General features: G+C 53.2%; 1 protein-coding gene across 1 annotated transcript in view; it reads left to right on the top strand.

Annotated features, from left to right (window-relative positions):
• IQGAP3 (IQ motif containing GTPase activating protein 3) overlaps positions 1-16,932 on the top strand; it is a 36,973-nt gene extending 20,041 nt beyond the window's left edge. Inside the window, exons 19-37 of the mRNA XM_030841835.2 lie at positions 2,214-2,297; positions 2,454-2,525; positions 2,627-2,696; positions 5,412-5,620; positions 6,332-6,484; positions 6,780-6,943; positions 7,306-7,530; positions 8,383-8,523; positions 9,935-10,019; positions 10,444-10,676; positions 11,044-11,176; positions 11,270-11,372; positions 11,970-12,096; positions 13,172-13,259; positions 14,003-14,215; positions 14,777-14,943; positions 15,255-15,356; positions 15,797-15,905; positions 16,586-16,932. Coding sequence (XP_030697695.2) covers positions 2,214-2,297; positions 2,454-2,525; positions 2,627-2,696; positions 5,412-5,620; positions 6,332-6,484; positions 6,780-6,943; positions 7,306-7,530; positions 8,383-8,523; positions 9,935-10,019; positions 10,444-10,676; positions 11,044-11,176; positions 11,270-11,372; positions 11,970-12,096; positions 13,172-13,259; positions 14,003-14,215; positions 14,777-14,943; positions 15,255-15,356; positions 15,797-15,905; positions 16,586-16,699 — 2,592 coding nt within the window. The 3' untranslated portion in view covers positions 16,700-16,932. The remainder of the gene's footprint in view (positions 1-2,213; positions 2,298-2,453; positions 2,526-2,626; positions 2,697-5,411; positions 5,621-6,331; positions 6,485-6,779; positions 6,944-7,305; positions 7,531-8,382; positions 8,524-9,934; positions 10,020-10,443; positions 10,677-11,043; positions 11,177-11,269; positions 11,373-11,969; positions 12,097-13,171; positions 13,260-14,002; positions 14,216-14,776; positions 14,944-15,254; positions 15,357-15,796; positions 15,906-16,585) is intronic.
• Positions 16,933-17,259: the final 327 nt, after the last annotated feature.

Genomic DNA, 17,259 nt, shown 5'->3' on the forward strand with positions numbered 1-17,259 from the left:
CTCCCATCGCAGGAACTGGAATACAGTGGATGTGAGATATTGTGATAGTAGGGACGCAGAGATAATACCAGAGAACCCCAAGGGAGACAGAAGCACAGACTGAGACTGGCCAATGGCCCTTGATTATGATCTGGGACATGTGGTGGTCACTGAGAACTCAGGCTTTGGAGTCAGAGGCTACAGTTTGCCTCTTGGTCCTACTACGTCTGGGCACCTTACTTAAGCCTCTCCAGCACTCAGTTTCCTCATGCATAACGGTGGTACTCGCCTCATGTTGATTGTGAGGGTAAAGTAGGAAAATTACATGTAGCACTTAGTGCAGTACGTCCTCTATTGGTGGGAGCCATTACGAGATGTACATTTCGGGGCATTGGTCCCAGAATTCAAAACAGAACCTTAATAATCAGCATTTAGTGGTCTAAATCATAGGAATTCCTCCCTCCTGAGCACAGCCTGGCACCTCACAGCAACTCTAAGGAGCAGAAGAGCCATACCAGCAGTGGGAGAGGGCACAACGTCCGAAGGCAAGTTTGCTACTGAGCCTGGATGTGTGCCAGCTCTGGCCTGGGTCCTGGGAGACAGAGAAAGGGAGAGGGGGCCCAGAGCCCCAGGCTACCTGCTCTCCAGCTAGCAGGTGTGAGACTGAGAAACGAAGCAGCTTGGGTGTGCTGAGGCTGTAATCTCTCCTGAGAGGTCTGACCCTGGCCAGGACCCCAGTCAGGGTCCTGAATTCTGACCAATCCAGCTTTGGAGGCCTTCTCTTTAAGGAGCAGCCATGTGGGGGTGCGTAGGTGGTAAGAGCAGAGAGGAGACCCCTCTGCCTTTCCCCACAGCAACTGACAATATGTCAGGCAGTACCTGGAGTAGGAGGGGAAAGAGTGCTGAGGAAACGCACAGACTTGGGGCTTCCTGGCCTCTAGGCTCCAAGATGGACAGCTGGTATCATGGGGCCAAGCTGTCTCTTTTATATCCTTTCCCAACAGAAGGACGGTGTAAGTCTTAGGGGAAAGCCTGGCCAAGAGAGCTGGCTTTAGAAGGGGCTGGGAGGGCCAGCTGTCTGAAAGGGGATGCTCTTAACACACCAAGCCATGGCAGTGTCAGCGGCAGAGAGTTCTCCAGGGCCTGAGCTCTCAGGAGATGTTTAATGTGTTCCCTAAAAGACAGGATTTCAGTGGGTAGAGACAGGGCTGGGGTGAGGGTGGGCACAGACAAAGGTTCAGGGGCAGAAGATCATAAGGCATGTTTAGAAGAAAGTGAAATGTCTGAGGTGGTTAAAATCCTTAAGGAAGTAGGGATCCGTAGACAGATAGGAGTGTGGGGTCAGATGGTTGAGAACTTCTGGAAATTTGGGGGCTGGAAGAAACATGGTCTAAATGGTACTTTAGGAAAATTAATCTCACACAAGCTTGGGGTGAAAGGGAAGAGGCTCCTAGGAAGGAGACCAAAACAGAAGGGAGCCATGAGATTTGTGTCTTAGGGACCAAAGGGGATGTGATTTATGGAGGAGATGGTCATATAGACCCTTTGCAGCAGACTAGCAGTGGGGAGGGGCATCAGCCTGACAGCTGAATTACTGGGGGCCTTAGAGGGAAGATTTGCTGAGAGCTGGAATTCAGAGCTGAATGGTAGAGTTGTAAAGAGAAGGGTGAGTTATGAGAGCATGAATGACCTGCTGCCCAGATGGCCATTGGCAGAGATGGTGGGCACACAGCTCTGTGCCTGCATACACTTTCCACCTGTGCCACCATGTGCCTCTGCAGACCATGGAGTGTGTGACAGAGTGTGGGTAGTCTTTATGTGGGTGGATGAGTATGTCGGGGGGGTTATGGTACATGCTGTGGTGAAGCTGGTGAGTAGATGTATGCATTATTAATATCTTTTACGCTTGTATCTTAACAGTTGTTTCTATGAGGAGGTGTTGCTTAGCATGAGTGTGTATGTTTGATTGCATGGTGCAAGCGTGAGTGTGGGGTGGGGGGGACCAGGGAGTGTGGCAGAGGGTATGATTGGCTACATGCAGACATTTGGTCTTCCCCATGAAGTTGGAAGTTCTTTGAGAACAGGGCCAGTTTCCCCTTCCTTCCCCCTCTACTTTCCTGCCTCCCCCCACCCCCTGCCCCTTCCCTGGAGATCCCAGGACGAGGCTTTTCCCACAGGCTTCTCAGGCCAACAGGGACCAGCTGTGGTTACCGCTTTTTCCCTTCTGATCTCAGGCTCATTGGCGGGGTTACAGACAGCGGAAGATTTACCTGGAACGGTTGCAGTATTTAAAAGCAAACACGAATGCTATAATCAAGGTAGCTATCATGATTTGGGTGGGTTCCTGTCTTTCTTGAAGGACTCTCTGAGAACAGTTTTTAGTCCCCTCACCTATGACCTCTAGAGATGGCTGGATTGGCCTGGAGAGTGGGCCCTGACCCTGGAGCTCTGAGGCAGTGTGTCTCTGCCCCCAGATCCAGGCTTGGGCCCGGATGTGGGCAGCTCGGAGGCGATACCGGAGGCGTCTGGGCTACTTCCAGAAGAATGTGAGTGTCATCCCACTCCCCCTGTCCCCATATCCAACCTTTATCCATGAGACCAGAGCACAGGCAGCCGGCAACCCTTTTCCCATCTGTGTTCCTGGCAGGTTAACTCCATCGTGAAGATCCAGGCATTTTTCCGAGCCAGGAAAGCCCGGGATGACTACAGGATGTTAGGTAAACTGCCTGGGTTCCCTCCTCTGTCTGTGCAAGTGTCTGTCTTTGCAAGTTTCCTGGCTTTCAGCAGTTAGCAAGGTAGAAAGTCACACGACCCCACAGCTCACAAACTGGGACCTTAGAAAAGTTGTCTGGCCTTCTTAAGCCTTTTTCTCTCACCAACAGCTGATGTTCCCAACCCTGAGCATGCCTCAGGACCCAGGGTGGGTGGAGGAATGAGGAGATGTGCTCCTGCCTTTGCAGATACCCCGGTTTGATGGGAGGGATAGAAGGGAGGTCCAGATATCCCTCCTGGGGCCACATAGCGGGTAAGGGGAAGGTACAAGTTGTCTGTGCAGGAATGTGGAACAGAGGTGGTAACAAAAGCCCCCTGCCCCACCCCAGTAAGAGATAGCCTCATCACAGGAAAAGCCCCTCTAACAAGGTTCTGTCTGTACCTCTGTACCAGTCTTAGATTATCTTCCTGTTGCTACCACACAAGCAAAAAAAAAAAGAAAGAAAGAAAGAAAAGGACTTTTCTCCTCTCCCTAGAGTTCCAGCCTTCCCCAACTTTGCCCTCTTCCCTGACCCATGATTCCTCCACTTCCCGCCCTCTGTGGCCCAACATACAGGAAGCCAGGCGAGGTGCCTGGGGTCCTCTCTGCAGTGCTAGGAAACTTGAGGAGGAGCTCTTGAGGGAGCTCCATCTTCGTGCCCCATGGTTCCCAGTAGTTCGGCATACATCTAAAGCCTTAAAGAGGTCCTTCTAGGCTGCTCTTGGCTCCTGTTCTTAAAGCCCAGAAACCCAGCCTTGGAGGTCCCCCTCCTTTCGGTGAAGTGGACTAGTGGTCTATCTCCAGGTTTGCCTCCAGCCCGTGGGTTTCCGAAGAGGTAGGCCCCTTTTCTTCCTGGGCCTGAGGCCATACCTGTGGGCTTCAAGGTTGAGTACACTGTTCAGGAATCATCTCCCTTACCTCCTTAGTCCATCTTCCCACCCTGTCCTGCCGGCAGGGGTACCATCTGCCCCTATCTAGCCACAGACACTTGGTCCATCTGCTTCCGGGCAGCTAGCTGCTTTTCCCTCCTTACCTCTCCCCAGCCTGGCCCTTTCTGTTTTTTCTCTTGCTGTTGCATTAATACCACTACCCTGACCATCCTTGATCTCTTTTTCTTCTCTTTAGTTTATAGTTTTTCTGGAAGAACTTGTTTTTCCCAGGTCTGTCTCCCAATTTCATTAGCCCCAGCTCCACTCAGGGCACTGCCACTTACTAGCCGTGTGGCCCTAGGCAAGTTACTAAACTTCTTTATTGCCTCCATTTTCTCCTTTGTAAAATGGAGATAATGATCAGGTATGGTTGTTGTGAGGATTAAATGAGTTAAGGTGCTATATCTCGTTGAATCCAAGATGCCATCAGCTGTCTTCCATTGGTTTATCCATTCTTCACTCCTCAAAGATCTATCTTCCACACAGTAGCCAGCGTGATAAATTAAACCTCGTGATCTTGTCACTCTCCTTCTTGAAACCTGTCAGGGACACCCCATTGCCCTGGGGATAAAGTCCAGTCTCCTAAACACAGCTTCCAAAACTCTCTGATCCAACCTCTCCCTGCACCTCTGACCTCACTGACCTCCAGCCCTGTCCCTCAGCACCTGCACCCTCCACACTGTGTTACAGGCATTATGGACTTCTAGCACTTCCTAAAACAGCCAAGTGCACTCCCTCTCACCTCCTTTTCACAGACATCAGGTTGGGTCTCACCTCCTCCCGGAAGCCTTTCTTCACTCCGCAGGTAGCCTTTGGTGGCCCGCTTTCACTTTCCCAAAGGTCCCCATGCTTGCCCCTCTCAGAGCACTAACCACACTGTAGTGAATTGTGGTTTATTTGTCTGCTTCCCTTACTGGACTGCCTTTAAGGACCAGGTCTGGTTTTGTTTATCCTCCAAATCTGACTCCTTCATTTCTTACTAGCTGTGTAACCTAGGGCAAGTTACTTACCCTTTCTGTGCCGGAGTGATTTCCTCAGTAAGTTACAGTGTGCTGACCTCACAGGGTTGTTTTAAGTATGTTAAAGCACTTAGAACAGTTTCTGTTCCATAGTGAACATTATATGTCTTAGTTGATATTTTGTTGTTATTCCCTGTAGCTTAGCTCACAGGCTTCTCTTTGCTCAAATATCATTCCAAAAGAGATTCAAGGAGAATCCATCTAACTCTGACCTCCCTATATTATAAAACCCATTGAACATTCCTTCTATCTGTGTTCCTCTGACGCAGACACTCCTGACAGAGGAGGGTCGTGTGAGGGTCAGGCAGGGCTGAGTGGAGGCTGATAGGTGGAAGTGAACTTGGAATGAAGGATGAGTAAGTTGGCCCAGCAGGAGTGGGGAGTGAATCAGAATAGGGGAGCCTAAATGGATCATCAGAGGATGCTAGGGCTCTGACTTTGGTGTGGGAGGTCACCGAGATAGGCCCAGGTTGGGGGTGAATCCAGGCAGGGGAAGGACAGCTCTTGTGTCATCCCTAGTTATAAGATAAGGAGCTCGGGGACAGGACTGGCTGGGAGGCTGCCCACTGCCCTCCAACTGCAGGCAGAACTAATTAGAAGAGGGCTGGGATTGGGGACCTGCTAGCCTCAAGCAGAATGGACACTGAGGGAGGGATTACTGGGGAAGGGGGCTGGAGAGGAAGCCTCTAGTGAAGGCATGTCTAATTCTGGCGCCTCTGCCCCTCCTGCCAGTCCACGTGCCCCATCCCCCTCTCAGCGTGGTATGCAGATTCGCCCACCTCTTGAATCAAAGCCCCCAGGACTTCTTGGCTGAGGCAGAGCTGCTGAAGCTCCAGGAAGAGGTGGTCAGGAAGATCCGGTCCAATCAGCAGCTGGAGCAGGACCTCAATCTCATGGACATCAAGATTGGCCTGCTGGTGAAGAATCGGATCACCCTGCAGGTGAGGGGCCCACTGGCCCACCCTTCTCCCAAATCTAGCTGCCTCTGGAGAGGTGATGCTGGCCATTCTCTGGTTGCTAATCAAATATTTTTTAAATGTCTGGATTTTATCACGTGGCTCAGGTCCTTGTGCAGTGGTCCTCTGCCCTTCTAGCAATTTGTTGGGGCACATGATATAGCAGGAAGAACACGGGACATAAAATTGGAATGGCTGGCTCTGCTGATTCCTAGTGATGGGACTGCGGGCTGGTCTTTTAACCTCTAGGTCTGTTTCCTCATTAGTAAAGTGGGAATAATGAGAGTGCCTACCTCACCAGGCCAAATGTAAAAATAGATATGAAAGCTCCTTAAACTGTAAATTACCATACAAATATGCAGTGACGGGGTGGAAGTGATATAGTGATATCTCCACCTCAAATCTGTACAACAGTCTAATAAGAAATAATAGCAGAAACGAATAGACATGGTGCCTCAGTCTGGTAACCCACTTCTCTCTGGGGACTCATCCTGTGACAGCAGAGGTGCCAGATGGAGTCTCGGGGCAGTAGGAGGCCCTTTCTCACCCTAGAACTGTTTATCTCCCTTGGCTCATTCCTTGAATACCTTGAACAGCAGAAAGCCCTGGCTCTTCAAGGCACTGATTCTAGACCATATGTTCTGTGCTCTGTGCTGGCCTGGGTCGGTTGTATCACCCGCTCCCCCGCCCCTGCAGGAAGTGGTCTCCCACTGCAAGAAGCTGACCAAGAAGAATAAGGAACAGCTGTCAGATATGATGGTTCTGGACAAGCAGAAGGGATTAAAGTCGCTGAGCAAAGAGAAACGGCAGAAACTAGAAGCTTACCAACACCTCTTCTACCTGCTCCAGGTGAGCAGAGGACTTTGGAAGGAGATATCTCCACTATCTCCTGAGGGTCTGAGACCTTGAGGCCTTCATGTCTGTGCCTTTACCTGCAAGTAAGGTGTTCTTTCCCACAGTCCTAATGCCTTGTACCCAGGGAAGGAAACTACCTCTGTTCATTTGTCTGGAATGTTCCCAGTACCCCCCAGAAAGTGTGACAGTGTTCTCTATTCCAAGTTCCAATCAGCAAAACCTTGCTTTATCTGATCACTAGTCCTCAAGGTGCGTTATCAGCTATTCTTATCTCCCCCATTGCGTACAGACTCAACCCATCTACCTGGCCAAGCTGATCTTTCAGATGCCGCAGAACAAAACCACCAAGTTCATGGAATCAGTGATTTTCAGTCTATACAACTATGCCTCCAACCGCCGAGAGGCCTATCTCCTGCTCCAGCTGTTCAAGACGGCACTCCAGGAGGAAATCAAGTAGGTTTTCCAGATGCAAAGGAATGGGAAGAGAATGGGTGAAGAGATGCCACTATTAGCTCCTTCACAAGGTGACAATTTATTGAGGTTTGAAGGTAGAAATGGAATCAGAAGACCTCTTTTCTCTGCTTCCTATGGAGACAAGCCATCTCCTGGGACAGCATGCAGGGAGGACATGCGCTGACATGTTAGCACAAAGGCCGAGACAGAATGTTAGCACAAAGGCCGAGACAGAGATAACAAGACATTCCTTAACAGGAGGGATACCAGAGCAGGCTTTAAAGAGCCAAAAATCTTAAAAGGAAAAGCAGCTATTTTACACAGAGGCAGGAGACCAGGTTCAATTGCCTCTTGACCCATAGGTCGAAGGTGGAGCAGCCCCAGGACATGGTGACAGGCAACCCAACGGTGGTGAGGCTGGTGGTGAGATTCTATCGTAACGGGCGGGGGCAAAGTGCCCTGCGGGACATCCTGGGCAAGGTGATCCAGGATGTGCTGGAGGACAAGACGCTCAGCATCCACACGGACCCTGTCCACCTCTACAAGAGCTGGATCAACCAGACCGAGGCCCAGACAGGGCAGCGCAGGTGAGCCGACGGGCAGAAGGAGAGCTCTCTGATCAGCTCAGTCTTGGGCCTCACTGGGGAAGCTTGAGCGTGCTTTGAAGGTGGCATATAAATGAGCATGCTGATTTATGCAAATATGACACCAGCCCTATAGGATGAAATCTGGTAGCCTTTAGACCCCCTCTGGTAATTAACATGGAACTGCTGTAAATGACACCAGACCTGGTGTGCTTAACATAGAATGAGCACAGATGAATGTGCAAATGTGTTTAATTGCCATGTCAGTGCTTGCAAATGATAGGTCAGATTTACTGGGAGTTGGGATATGGACTCCTTATTGATAGGGGTATAGTTGAATATTCAAATTTATAGATGAATAGGCAAATGAGATAGGGGGAGAAATAAGTTGGCCTTATAGATTGGAGGCATTAACTCAGGTGCATAGGTACTAGGGAAATGGAGCCGCTAAGGAGAGTAGGCAGTGCTGGTGGCTTCTCTGGGTGGCACGCGGCCGTATAGTTTGGGGGTGGCCCAGCCTTCCCCACCACCACAACTACCAAAGATATGCAGGGTGGCCCTGGTCTCCTCTGGTTCCCCTTAGGATCTTTCCACAGACTCCAGGTCCTCCATTTCCTCCTACACTCTTCCACCTCCCCCTGGGTGCTCCATCTCTTTCTTCTTCCACCCACATCAGTCTAGTCCTCTCCGAGTCCTTTCTCTTATTCTGGCCTAATCCCCTTAAGCATATGCTGGGCTGCCCTCAGCGTGTATGTATGAGATCTTGTTGTTAGATGAATTTAGGGGGTAGAGCCTTAGGGAGGGGAGGCCATGGGAGGGGCTTCTGGCTGATAACTTGTCTTTCTCTGCCCATAGCCACCTCCCCTATGACATCACCCCAGAGCAGGCCTTGAGCCACCCCGAGGTCCAGAGACGACTGGACATCTCCCTCCGCAACCTCCTTGCCATGACCGATAAGTTCCTTGCAGCCATCATCTCATCTGTGGACCAAATTCCGTATGTGCAACAGCCGCACACCAGCCTAGGCACAGGATCTCAAGAGGGCCAGGCCATGATGGGGAGAGCAAAGCAATACTGAAGGATGGAAGCAGGAAGGGAAACTGGTCTCGAGGTGCTCAAGGGCTTCAGGAGATGGGTGGAGAATGCCCAAAGCCCCGGCTAGAGACTTGCGCTGGAATACAGCACGCAGGTCTGTGTGGGCAGTCAGGACATCACTGGGCCAGAGAAGGGAACCTCAAGTGATTATGGGGACATATTATTGTCTGAGTGTAAGTGGTGGACAATATAAAACTCTTCAGTCCACAAAGTCAAAAATAAGAAAACTTCAAACCAGTATACACTTGATAAAGGTCCTTTCCTTTCTTAAAATTTAGTCAATAATTATTGTTTGGAAAACAGATGATTGAAAACGGTGAGAAGGTGGGCCTCATCTAGATCATCACTCAGCCAGCCAGCCTTTCTGGTGCTCAGTAGTGCACGGGGCAAGGTGGGGATGCTGCAGAGGGGAGCCCACAGAGTTCAGCACCCTGCTTTCCAAACCTGGAGGACTGGATTAAGGATTTAAAATTAGGATTCAGAAAAGGTTGTCCTAGGACTAATAAAGGAAAGTACACAGTGAGCTGTAAACTTCTGTCCCTGACACCCTAGGAGGTGGAAATCGCTTTTAAAGGTATTTAATTAAATTTGTAGGTGGCACACCCATAGTAGGAATAATAATTAAGTCTAGCATGTTCGAATAGCACTACCGTTACTTTCACAGATGTAGTTTCACTTGATCCTCATAAAAACACTATGAGATAGAGAGGGCAAGAATGAACATTCCCATTTTCCAGATGAGGGAACAAACTTATAAGTGGAGCAAAACAGCCTAAGCTGACATCTCTGGTTAGTGGTGGAATCAGGACTGGATGCTTCTACTCCAGTTCATTGTGCTCCTCGGCCCCTGCCTCTAGCCCTGACCAGGCCCTTCACAGATGCTCTGTGATAACAGCCTCAGAGCCTCCCAGGCTGTCCTGGGATGGGATTCTGGCTGTGGGTGTCAGACACCTAAGGTACAGGCTAAAGGTGCCTCTGTGGGGAGTGCGGGATGAATATTGGGATCTGGGGTGTTTCCCAGGGGAGACTAAAGGGGACCAAAGAAGAGGCTCTCAGGCCAGGTTGGAGGCTGCGTGAGAGCTTAGTGTCTGACTGGGCCCTGGTCCTTGGTGCTGACATAAGGGCAGGAGGGAGGGACAAGGCCCAGAGATGTTTGGAGGAAGGCAGCAGGGAGCTGGCTGTGGATAGGGGAGGGCCAGTGCTTGAGCTCAGCTCTCGGGTGGCTGAGCCTGGGGAAGGAGAAGCAGGCACTCAGGCCCACACTCTGGGGTGGGTGGGTAGGGCCATAGCGCACCTATTGCCTTGCCCCCAGGTATGGGATGCGATATGTGGCCAAGGTCCTGAAGACAACTCTGGCAGAGAAGTTCCCCGACGCCACAGAGAATGAGGTCTATAAGGCAAGTGTTGTCTCCCATCCCCCACCTCTTGCGCTCTCCTTTGCCCCGATGGTGCCTGTGAACCCCCAGACTGACGCAAAAGGACAGAAAACCCTATGCTGTAAAAATCCAAGAAGGAAAATATTCTCCACCCTGTCAGTCGAGCCTGGCTCACCAGCAGGGCTCAGGTAGCAGAAGGAAAGACACCCAGGACATGAGTTAACAGTGGCCAACCCTGGACTTGTCAGATCTGGGTTCCGGTCCCAGCTATTGCTCAAGTTTGCTGCGTGACCTTGAGCAAGTTCCCGGCCTGCTCTGGGTCTGTTTACTCTTCTGTACCATAACGGGGTTGACGCAGGTGGTCCTTCCAGCTAGGTGAGCTGGGAGAGCGGGGCTGGGGCTGTGGAGGCGGACCCCAGGTGCTTCTACGATCCTGTGCCCGCAGGTCGTAGGGAACCTCCTGTACTACCGCTTCCTGAACCCGGCTGTAGTGGCCCCCGACGCCTTCGACATTGTGGCCATGGCAGCAGGCGGCGCCCTGGCCACCCCCCAGCGCCACGCCCTGGGGGCTGTGGCTCAACTCCTGCAGCATGCTGCCGCTGGCAAGGCCTTCTCCAGGGAGAACCAGCACCTGCGGGTCTTGAACGACTATCTGGAGGAGACACACCTCAAGTTCAGGTCTGGGGTCCTGGCATCCTATTCCTCCTGTCCCCTCCTCCTTTTCCCATCTTCTTTCACGTACCACTTCCCCTCTCAACTCCATGAAGAGGAGAGGCATAGAGGTGAAGAGTATAGTTAGTGGGTTGGAGGATAGATTGTTGGAAGGACTCCCCAGTGGAGAGAAAAGAGGACTGTTGAAGGAAGTTGGCTTGAGGGGACCACCGGGAGAGAAGGTAGAGCAGCACAGAAGGGCCGGAGTCGAGACTGGAGAGTCACAGTTGGCTTGAGCGGTCACTGGAGAGGGCCGGCGGAAGGCTGATGGGAACAGAAATGTGGTGGGTGCCGGCCCGCCCCGCCCTCTCACATGATCTTCCTCTGGAGGTAGGAGGTTCATCTGCCGAGCCTGCCACGTGCCAGAGCCAGAAGAGCGCTTTGCGATGGATGAGTACTCAGACATGGTGGCTGTGGCCAAACCTGTGGTGTACATCACCGTGGGGGAGCTGGTCAACACGCACAGGGTGAGAGGCGGCAACCTGGGGGCGCTGGGTAGGTGGGCTGGCCCTGGAAGGCCTGGTTCAAACTCTGCATCTCTTTTTCTCCCTATCCTATAGCTGTTGCTAGAACACCAGGACTGGATCTCCCCTGATCACCGCGACCCCCTGCATGAGCTCCTGGAGGACCTTGGGGAGCTGCCCACCGTCTCTGACCTCATCGGTACGTGCCATCCTTGATAGCTGGGGCGGGCGGCGGGGGCGGGCAGTCAGGTGAGCAGGGCGTGGGAACGTGCCCCCTCGAGTTTTTGTTCAGTCGGGGACGTGTGCCAGGAAGCTGGTTACACGCTCTCCCTCTCTCCCTCTGGTCCTGGGATGGACAGACTGATATGGAGAAGGTGGACAGACAGTAGGGGACCCCGTACCGTCATGTAAATGGCCAGTTCAATCATGTGAGAGAGCCATGGAGGCATAGGGCCTGTCTTGGGTCTTAAAACGTGTCTCTGATGAGGGGGGATTTCAGGAGCTGTGGAATGAAAGGAAGCTGGCTTACAGGCGTGGAAGGGCAGGGTGGAGGTGGTGACAGATGGGAGACAGCCAGGAGCTCCAGACTTGGGGAGGCACAGCCCCAGTAATGCAAGGGTGAGCTCTGTGGGTAACAGCCCTTCCGCTGGTGCTCAGGGCTGAGGGTACAGGGTGGTGCCGCAGAGCAGTGTGGGAAAGCTTCCTGGAAGGGGGGCTTATGGAGCAATGTATTTATTTACCATGGCCCCATCTGTGCGTAAGTGTGCTAGTCTCTCTCCTTCCTCACCTGCCTCAGGGGAGAACGTAGCTGCGGACGGGAACGTGGATCTGAGCAAGCTAGAAGTGTCCCTGACACTGACCAACAAGTTTGAAGGGCTAGAGACAGATGCTGACGACACCAATGCCCGGAGCCTGCTTCTGAGGTGGGAGAGCAGCCTCGGCCCCCTGAGCCTCCCCAGGCCAGTAAGATGGCTACTGTGGAGTGGCCATCCCACCTTCTTCCTGGGCTCTCTTATCCTTCACAAAGTTCTCCCTGAAGCCGAATTGGCCTTCCCCTTGCTGCAGTCTCAGCTGTTTCCCTTCTGGGGGCCTCAGCTTTTTGCGCTGTCTTGTGGCTGAAGGCAAAGGAATAGTTAGGACATTGGCAACACGGTTGTTCGCATATTGTTGTGCTGTTTACCAAATGCTTTCTTACACATCATTTAACCTAAGGGACAAATGGTGAGGTAGATGATGGTTTCCCTGCCTTCCAGTGGAAGAAAGAAACTTGGGTTAAGTGACTTGCCTATAGTCCCACAGCCGGTCGGTGGGGGAACTCGTGTTCTAATTCCCTGTCCTTACGAGTGATGGTCAGGAGATGGGCATGGAGCTTTTCAACCCCAGTTCTGCAAAAGTGAGGGAGGACCCCCAGCAGGGCTGGGCTGGTCATCCAGGCAGAAGAGGAGCCAGGTCGCCACTTTGATCCCCCTGCCAGCAAGGCAGTCCCTCTGCTCACCCATTCACCTGGTAAACCAGTGAGCAGGGTGTTCAGCTCTGTCCTGCCATCAAAGCCCTTACAGTGGGGCGAGGCTAGGGGTGAGTACACATCAGAGAGCTGCCAAGAGGGAGGTGGGTGTCAGGTGCATGAGTGCTCAGAGGGACACCTAGGTAGAAAAGGTCTCACAGAGGAGGAAGTGTGTCCTTCAGCCAAAGGACTCAAAGGAAGACCATTTGTGGGAGGCATTGTAGGCAGAGGACACAGAGGTGTAAGAGAGCACAGTGTGTTCGGAACCATGGTAGTTCTGTATCACAGACCCATCACCCCACCTCCTGGGTCTTCCTCCTGGTTATGTTCTCCTCACAACACCTACCCCCATCGCACCCTCTCTCCTTACCACCCAAGCATCCCTGGCAGCCGTGATGCGGGGCAAGGTCCACTTACTCTCAGCTCCCTAACCAGCCCCATGTCCAGACCCTCCCCCTGTCCCTCACCTCTCCCCCCTCGCTCCCCTCCTGCAGCACCAAGCAGATGCTGGCTGAAATCATGCAGTTCCACTCTGGGGATTCCCTCAAGGAGATCCTGTCCCTCTCGGCCTCCAGAGAGCAGGTGAGCAGCAGGCTGGCCCACAGGTACTGTCTCGTTCACCCCCCACCAGTATGGCTGATGCCTTTCCCGGGAAGACAGCTGTGCTCACCAGTAATGTGAGCTCTGGGGGGCCGAGGCCTCTGCCCTTGACCCCCAGAGACCCTCAGGCTGCAGAGTGCCAAGACTCCACCTCCCTCCCTACTCCCCATTGAAATAAGAGTGAGCCCTGCAGGGACCCCAGCCCCTGCTGTCAGTGCTAGGAGTTGCTGGGGGTGCAGAGAGGCAGTCTGGGCAGGCTCCCTTGAAGAGCACCGAAGGGCCGGTGCTCAGCGTAGGGAGTGGGCTGCTTAAGGGCCTGGAGGCAGGAGAAGGTGCTGAGTGGTGGGTGGCCAGGGGCAAGTTGGGCCAGCTGGAGTACAGACTCAGCCAGGGGCTTCCCAGAGAACAGGTGGGGACAACCAGTAGAGGCCTGTCCCACAACGCAGGACAGAAGGAGGGAGAGAAGCCCAGATACCCTGGAGCCATCACAAAGCTCCGTCGTTGGGAGTCGCAGCCAGTGTCTACCGGAATCCTTTATGCTGTACTCCTAGTGGGGCCCCCTTGGCCACTCTTCCTCTCAGGTGACCCGCGAGGCCCTTCAGCATCTGCGAGGCTGTACACTTTGATGTTCACAAGCCACCTCACCCCGCCCCTCCCCCTCTGGACCATGGCCTGGGGGCAGAATGGTAGGGCCTGCTAGACCCCTCAGCATCTCTGCCCCCCAGGAAGCAGCCCACAAGCGGCTGATGTGCCGACGCCAGGCCTGTGAAGCCCAGACCCCAGTGTCGCTGCGACGACACCGCTCGCTGACAGCTCACTCCCTCCTGCCGCTGGCAGAGAAGCAACAGCGTGTCCTGCGGAACCTGCGCCGACTCGAGGGCCTGGCTTTGGTCAGTGCCAGCGACGGCTACCAGGGGCTGGTAGACGAACTGGCCAAGGTAACGGCCTGGGCCTGGAGGGAGCGGAAGGGCGAGAAAGAGAGAGAGAGAGAGGGAGTGAGAGAGTGTGCGTGTATGTGTGTGTGTGCGTGTGTGTGTGTGTGCGTGTGTGTGTGTGCGTGTGTGTGTGTGCGTGTGTGTGTGCGCGCACGCATGTCCATAGTGCTGGCACCTCAAGGGCAGGCCTCTCCCTGGTGAGTGCCTACCCAAAATTGTCACCAGCCAGGGGAAGCCCAAGCGATCTCCAAGGGTCCTTTTTGAAGGAAAGGTCTCAAAATTCGTCAGGGAAGGGAGTATTCTTGAAACTCTCTTTCACTAAAAAACAAGGAGCCGTGGAACAGTTACTCCTCAATGGGGGAGAGGCCCTGAAAACGTCCTTCAAGGGTTTGGGATAGGGTCCTTGAGATTGCCCTCCTCCTAGGGAAAACAACCTTGAAATCTTCCTCTTCCTGCTCTTCCTAAAGATCCTTACAGTGAGTTGTTCTCGGGCCTGAATCAGACCCTGAGATTCTCCTGCCAGGAAGGGTCAACTCACCCCTCCCCTGGTGCCCCCAACCCCAGGACATCTGCAACCAGCGCAGGCACCGGCAGCGGCGGAAGGCAGAGCTGGTGAAGCTCCAGGCCACGTTCCAGGCCCTGAGCACTAAGGCCACCTTTTATGAGGAGCAGGGCGACTACTACAGCCAGTACATCCGGGCCTGCCTGGACCACCTGGCCCCCAGCTCCAAGTAGGTGCTCCCTTCCTACACTTTGAAGCTTGCCTGTGACCTCTCCTCCTGCCCATGTCGACCTTTGCCCCACTCTTTCCCAGCTTTGATAGGGACATCTCACCCCAGAACAGCATGGTCCCTTCCTGACTCTGGTCTTTGAGTTTCACTCGCAAAGTCTTGGGTTCAAGTGCAGCCCCCTCCTCTTGTCTTCCACCAGTGAGAAGTCTTCCTCGGGGTCTAATTTCCTTCCTACCAGCCACAGAGAGAACTAGTGTCTTTGGTGTTGAAGGGTTTGTTAGATGCATTCTCTGGGGCCTTTTCTTCCTCAGGAGTTCTGGGAAAGGGAAGAAGCAGCCATCTCTCCATTACACTGCTGCCCAGCTCCTGGAGAAGGGTGTCTTGGTGGAAATTGAAGATCTTCCCACCTCTCAGTATGTGTCTTTGGAGGGCAGAATGTCAGACCTCTCCCATGTCCTAACCTGGGGGTGGGGCTCTGGGCTGGGCACCAGGTGGGAGGGAAGGAGAGGCATGGTCCCTGCCTTGAAGGAGCTGCTAGAACAATGGGGAAGACACGACATTTCCAGACAGAGTTAAGGGCAGTGGGTGTGGTCTGGCACAGTTCTAGACACTCCAAGGCAGAAGATGCTGGGAAGGTGTCCTGGAGGAGAGAACAGTTGATTAGGGCTGGGCAGAGAGAAGAGCTGAGGTGTAAGCAGAGGTAAAAGTGGGAGGAGAAAGAGAGTGATAGAGGAGAAGCCTGGCTCTGGGTGACTCACAGCACTGCCTGGGATGAGCAGCAGTGGGTGGAAGAGTGCGGCTGTGGCCCTGGAAAGACGCAGTGGGTCCCTGTTTTGAATCCTGTTCTTGATAGCTTCAGAAATGTGATCTTTGACATCACCCCTGGAGATGAGGCAGGAAAGTTCGAAGTAAATGCCAAGTTCCTGGGTGTGGACATGGAGCGATTTCAGCTTCACTATCAGGTGAGGGGACACTCCCATGAGCCCTCAAGACACCCGATGGGCTTTCGGTGCTAGCCTAAAGATGGCAGCCTCGCCTGGCTTCCCTGGGCCGCGGATGACATCAGCTCTGTTCCCCACCCAATCCGTATCATCTATTCCTGAAGAGAAGGGTGATGGTCTGTGTAGCCCAAGCCTCTCTGTCCCCGTGCCCTGACACAGACCCCACTGCCAAGCATCAGGAGAGTGGAGTGGGCTGGTGATGTCAGAGCAGGATTAACATTTGAAGCCCTATCACATGTCAGGGACTTTACACATTACCTCATTTAATCCTCTCCGAAACTCTCAAGCATTATCCCTATTTTATAGGCTCTGAGACTAAAAGGTTAAGAAGCCGGCCTAAGTCATAAGCCAGTGTTCAGGGAAGCAGTGATTTTAAATCCAAATCTTTTTGCTCTGCTGTTTTGTCTTTTAAATGATTTCAAGCCCTGGCTCTGCTTGAATTGACATTTGGTCAAGTCACTGTACTTGTCTCTTGGCCTCGGTTTCCTCATCTGTGCAGGGGGTTTCAATGCCCACTTCAGTGGCCAGTGCCACTGGATGACTGTGTAAGGCTCCAAGATGTTAGTGTTTTATAGACTAGCTGTATGGGCCACCGTGAGAAACCCTCAAACTTGCTTCCCTGCCCCTTCCCTCCCTCCTAGGACCTCCTGCAGCTCCAATACGAGGGTGTGGCTGTCATGAAACTCTTCAACAAGGCCAAGGTCAACGTCAACCTTCTCATCTTCCTCCTCAACAAGAAATTCTTGCGGAAGTGACAGAGGCAGTGGGTGCTACCCAAGCCTTTCTAAACTCGCTGGATGCTTTTCTTAACACTAATGCACTATTCCACTTCCCTGCAGACACCCAGAGCTCAGGACTGGGCAGGGCTCGAGGAGTCTCACCCTTTCCCCAGCTGGGAGGAGTTTGTCTACCTGGCCACAGGCAGGGACTCTAATTGGCCCAAGCGAACCCTGTCTCTGAGTCTGGCTGTGTGGCTTTGAAGTCCCAGAACCCCACGGTTTTCCAGCCAGATGGTAGGGAATGAACCTAGGGCCTGCCCTTTGACCTGAGAAACCTATTGCTCTTGCGTCTGCTGCTGCCCTCCCAATACCGTGAGCACTGCCCCAGCGGCCTGATTTCCTGCTGCCTCCCTTCCCTTCGCAGACCCCAAAGCCAGAGGGTCCCTGTCCCCACTCCCACTTCATCAGCTGTGTGTGTTCCTGCCCTGCTGAAGCCCAGGCCACTCTGTGACGCCTCACACCCTCCAGCCCGTCACCCTCACACCGGGTGGACGGCGCTCGTGAATGCCCATGTGGCATTGTGACACGGTTGCCAT

The sequence above is a fragment of the Globicephala melas genome, chromosome 1 (assembly GCF_963455315.2).
Source record: "Globicephala melas chromosome 1, mGloMel1.2, whole genome shotgun sequence".
In the NCBI taxonomy this organism is placed as follows: domain Eukaryota; kingdom Metazoa; phylum Chordata; class Mammalia; order Artiodactyla; family Delphinidae; genus Globicephala; species Globicephala melas.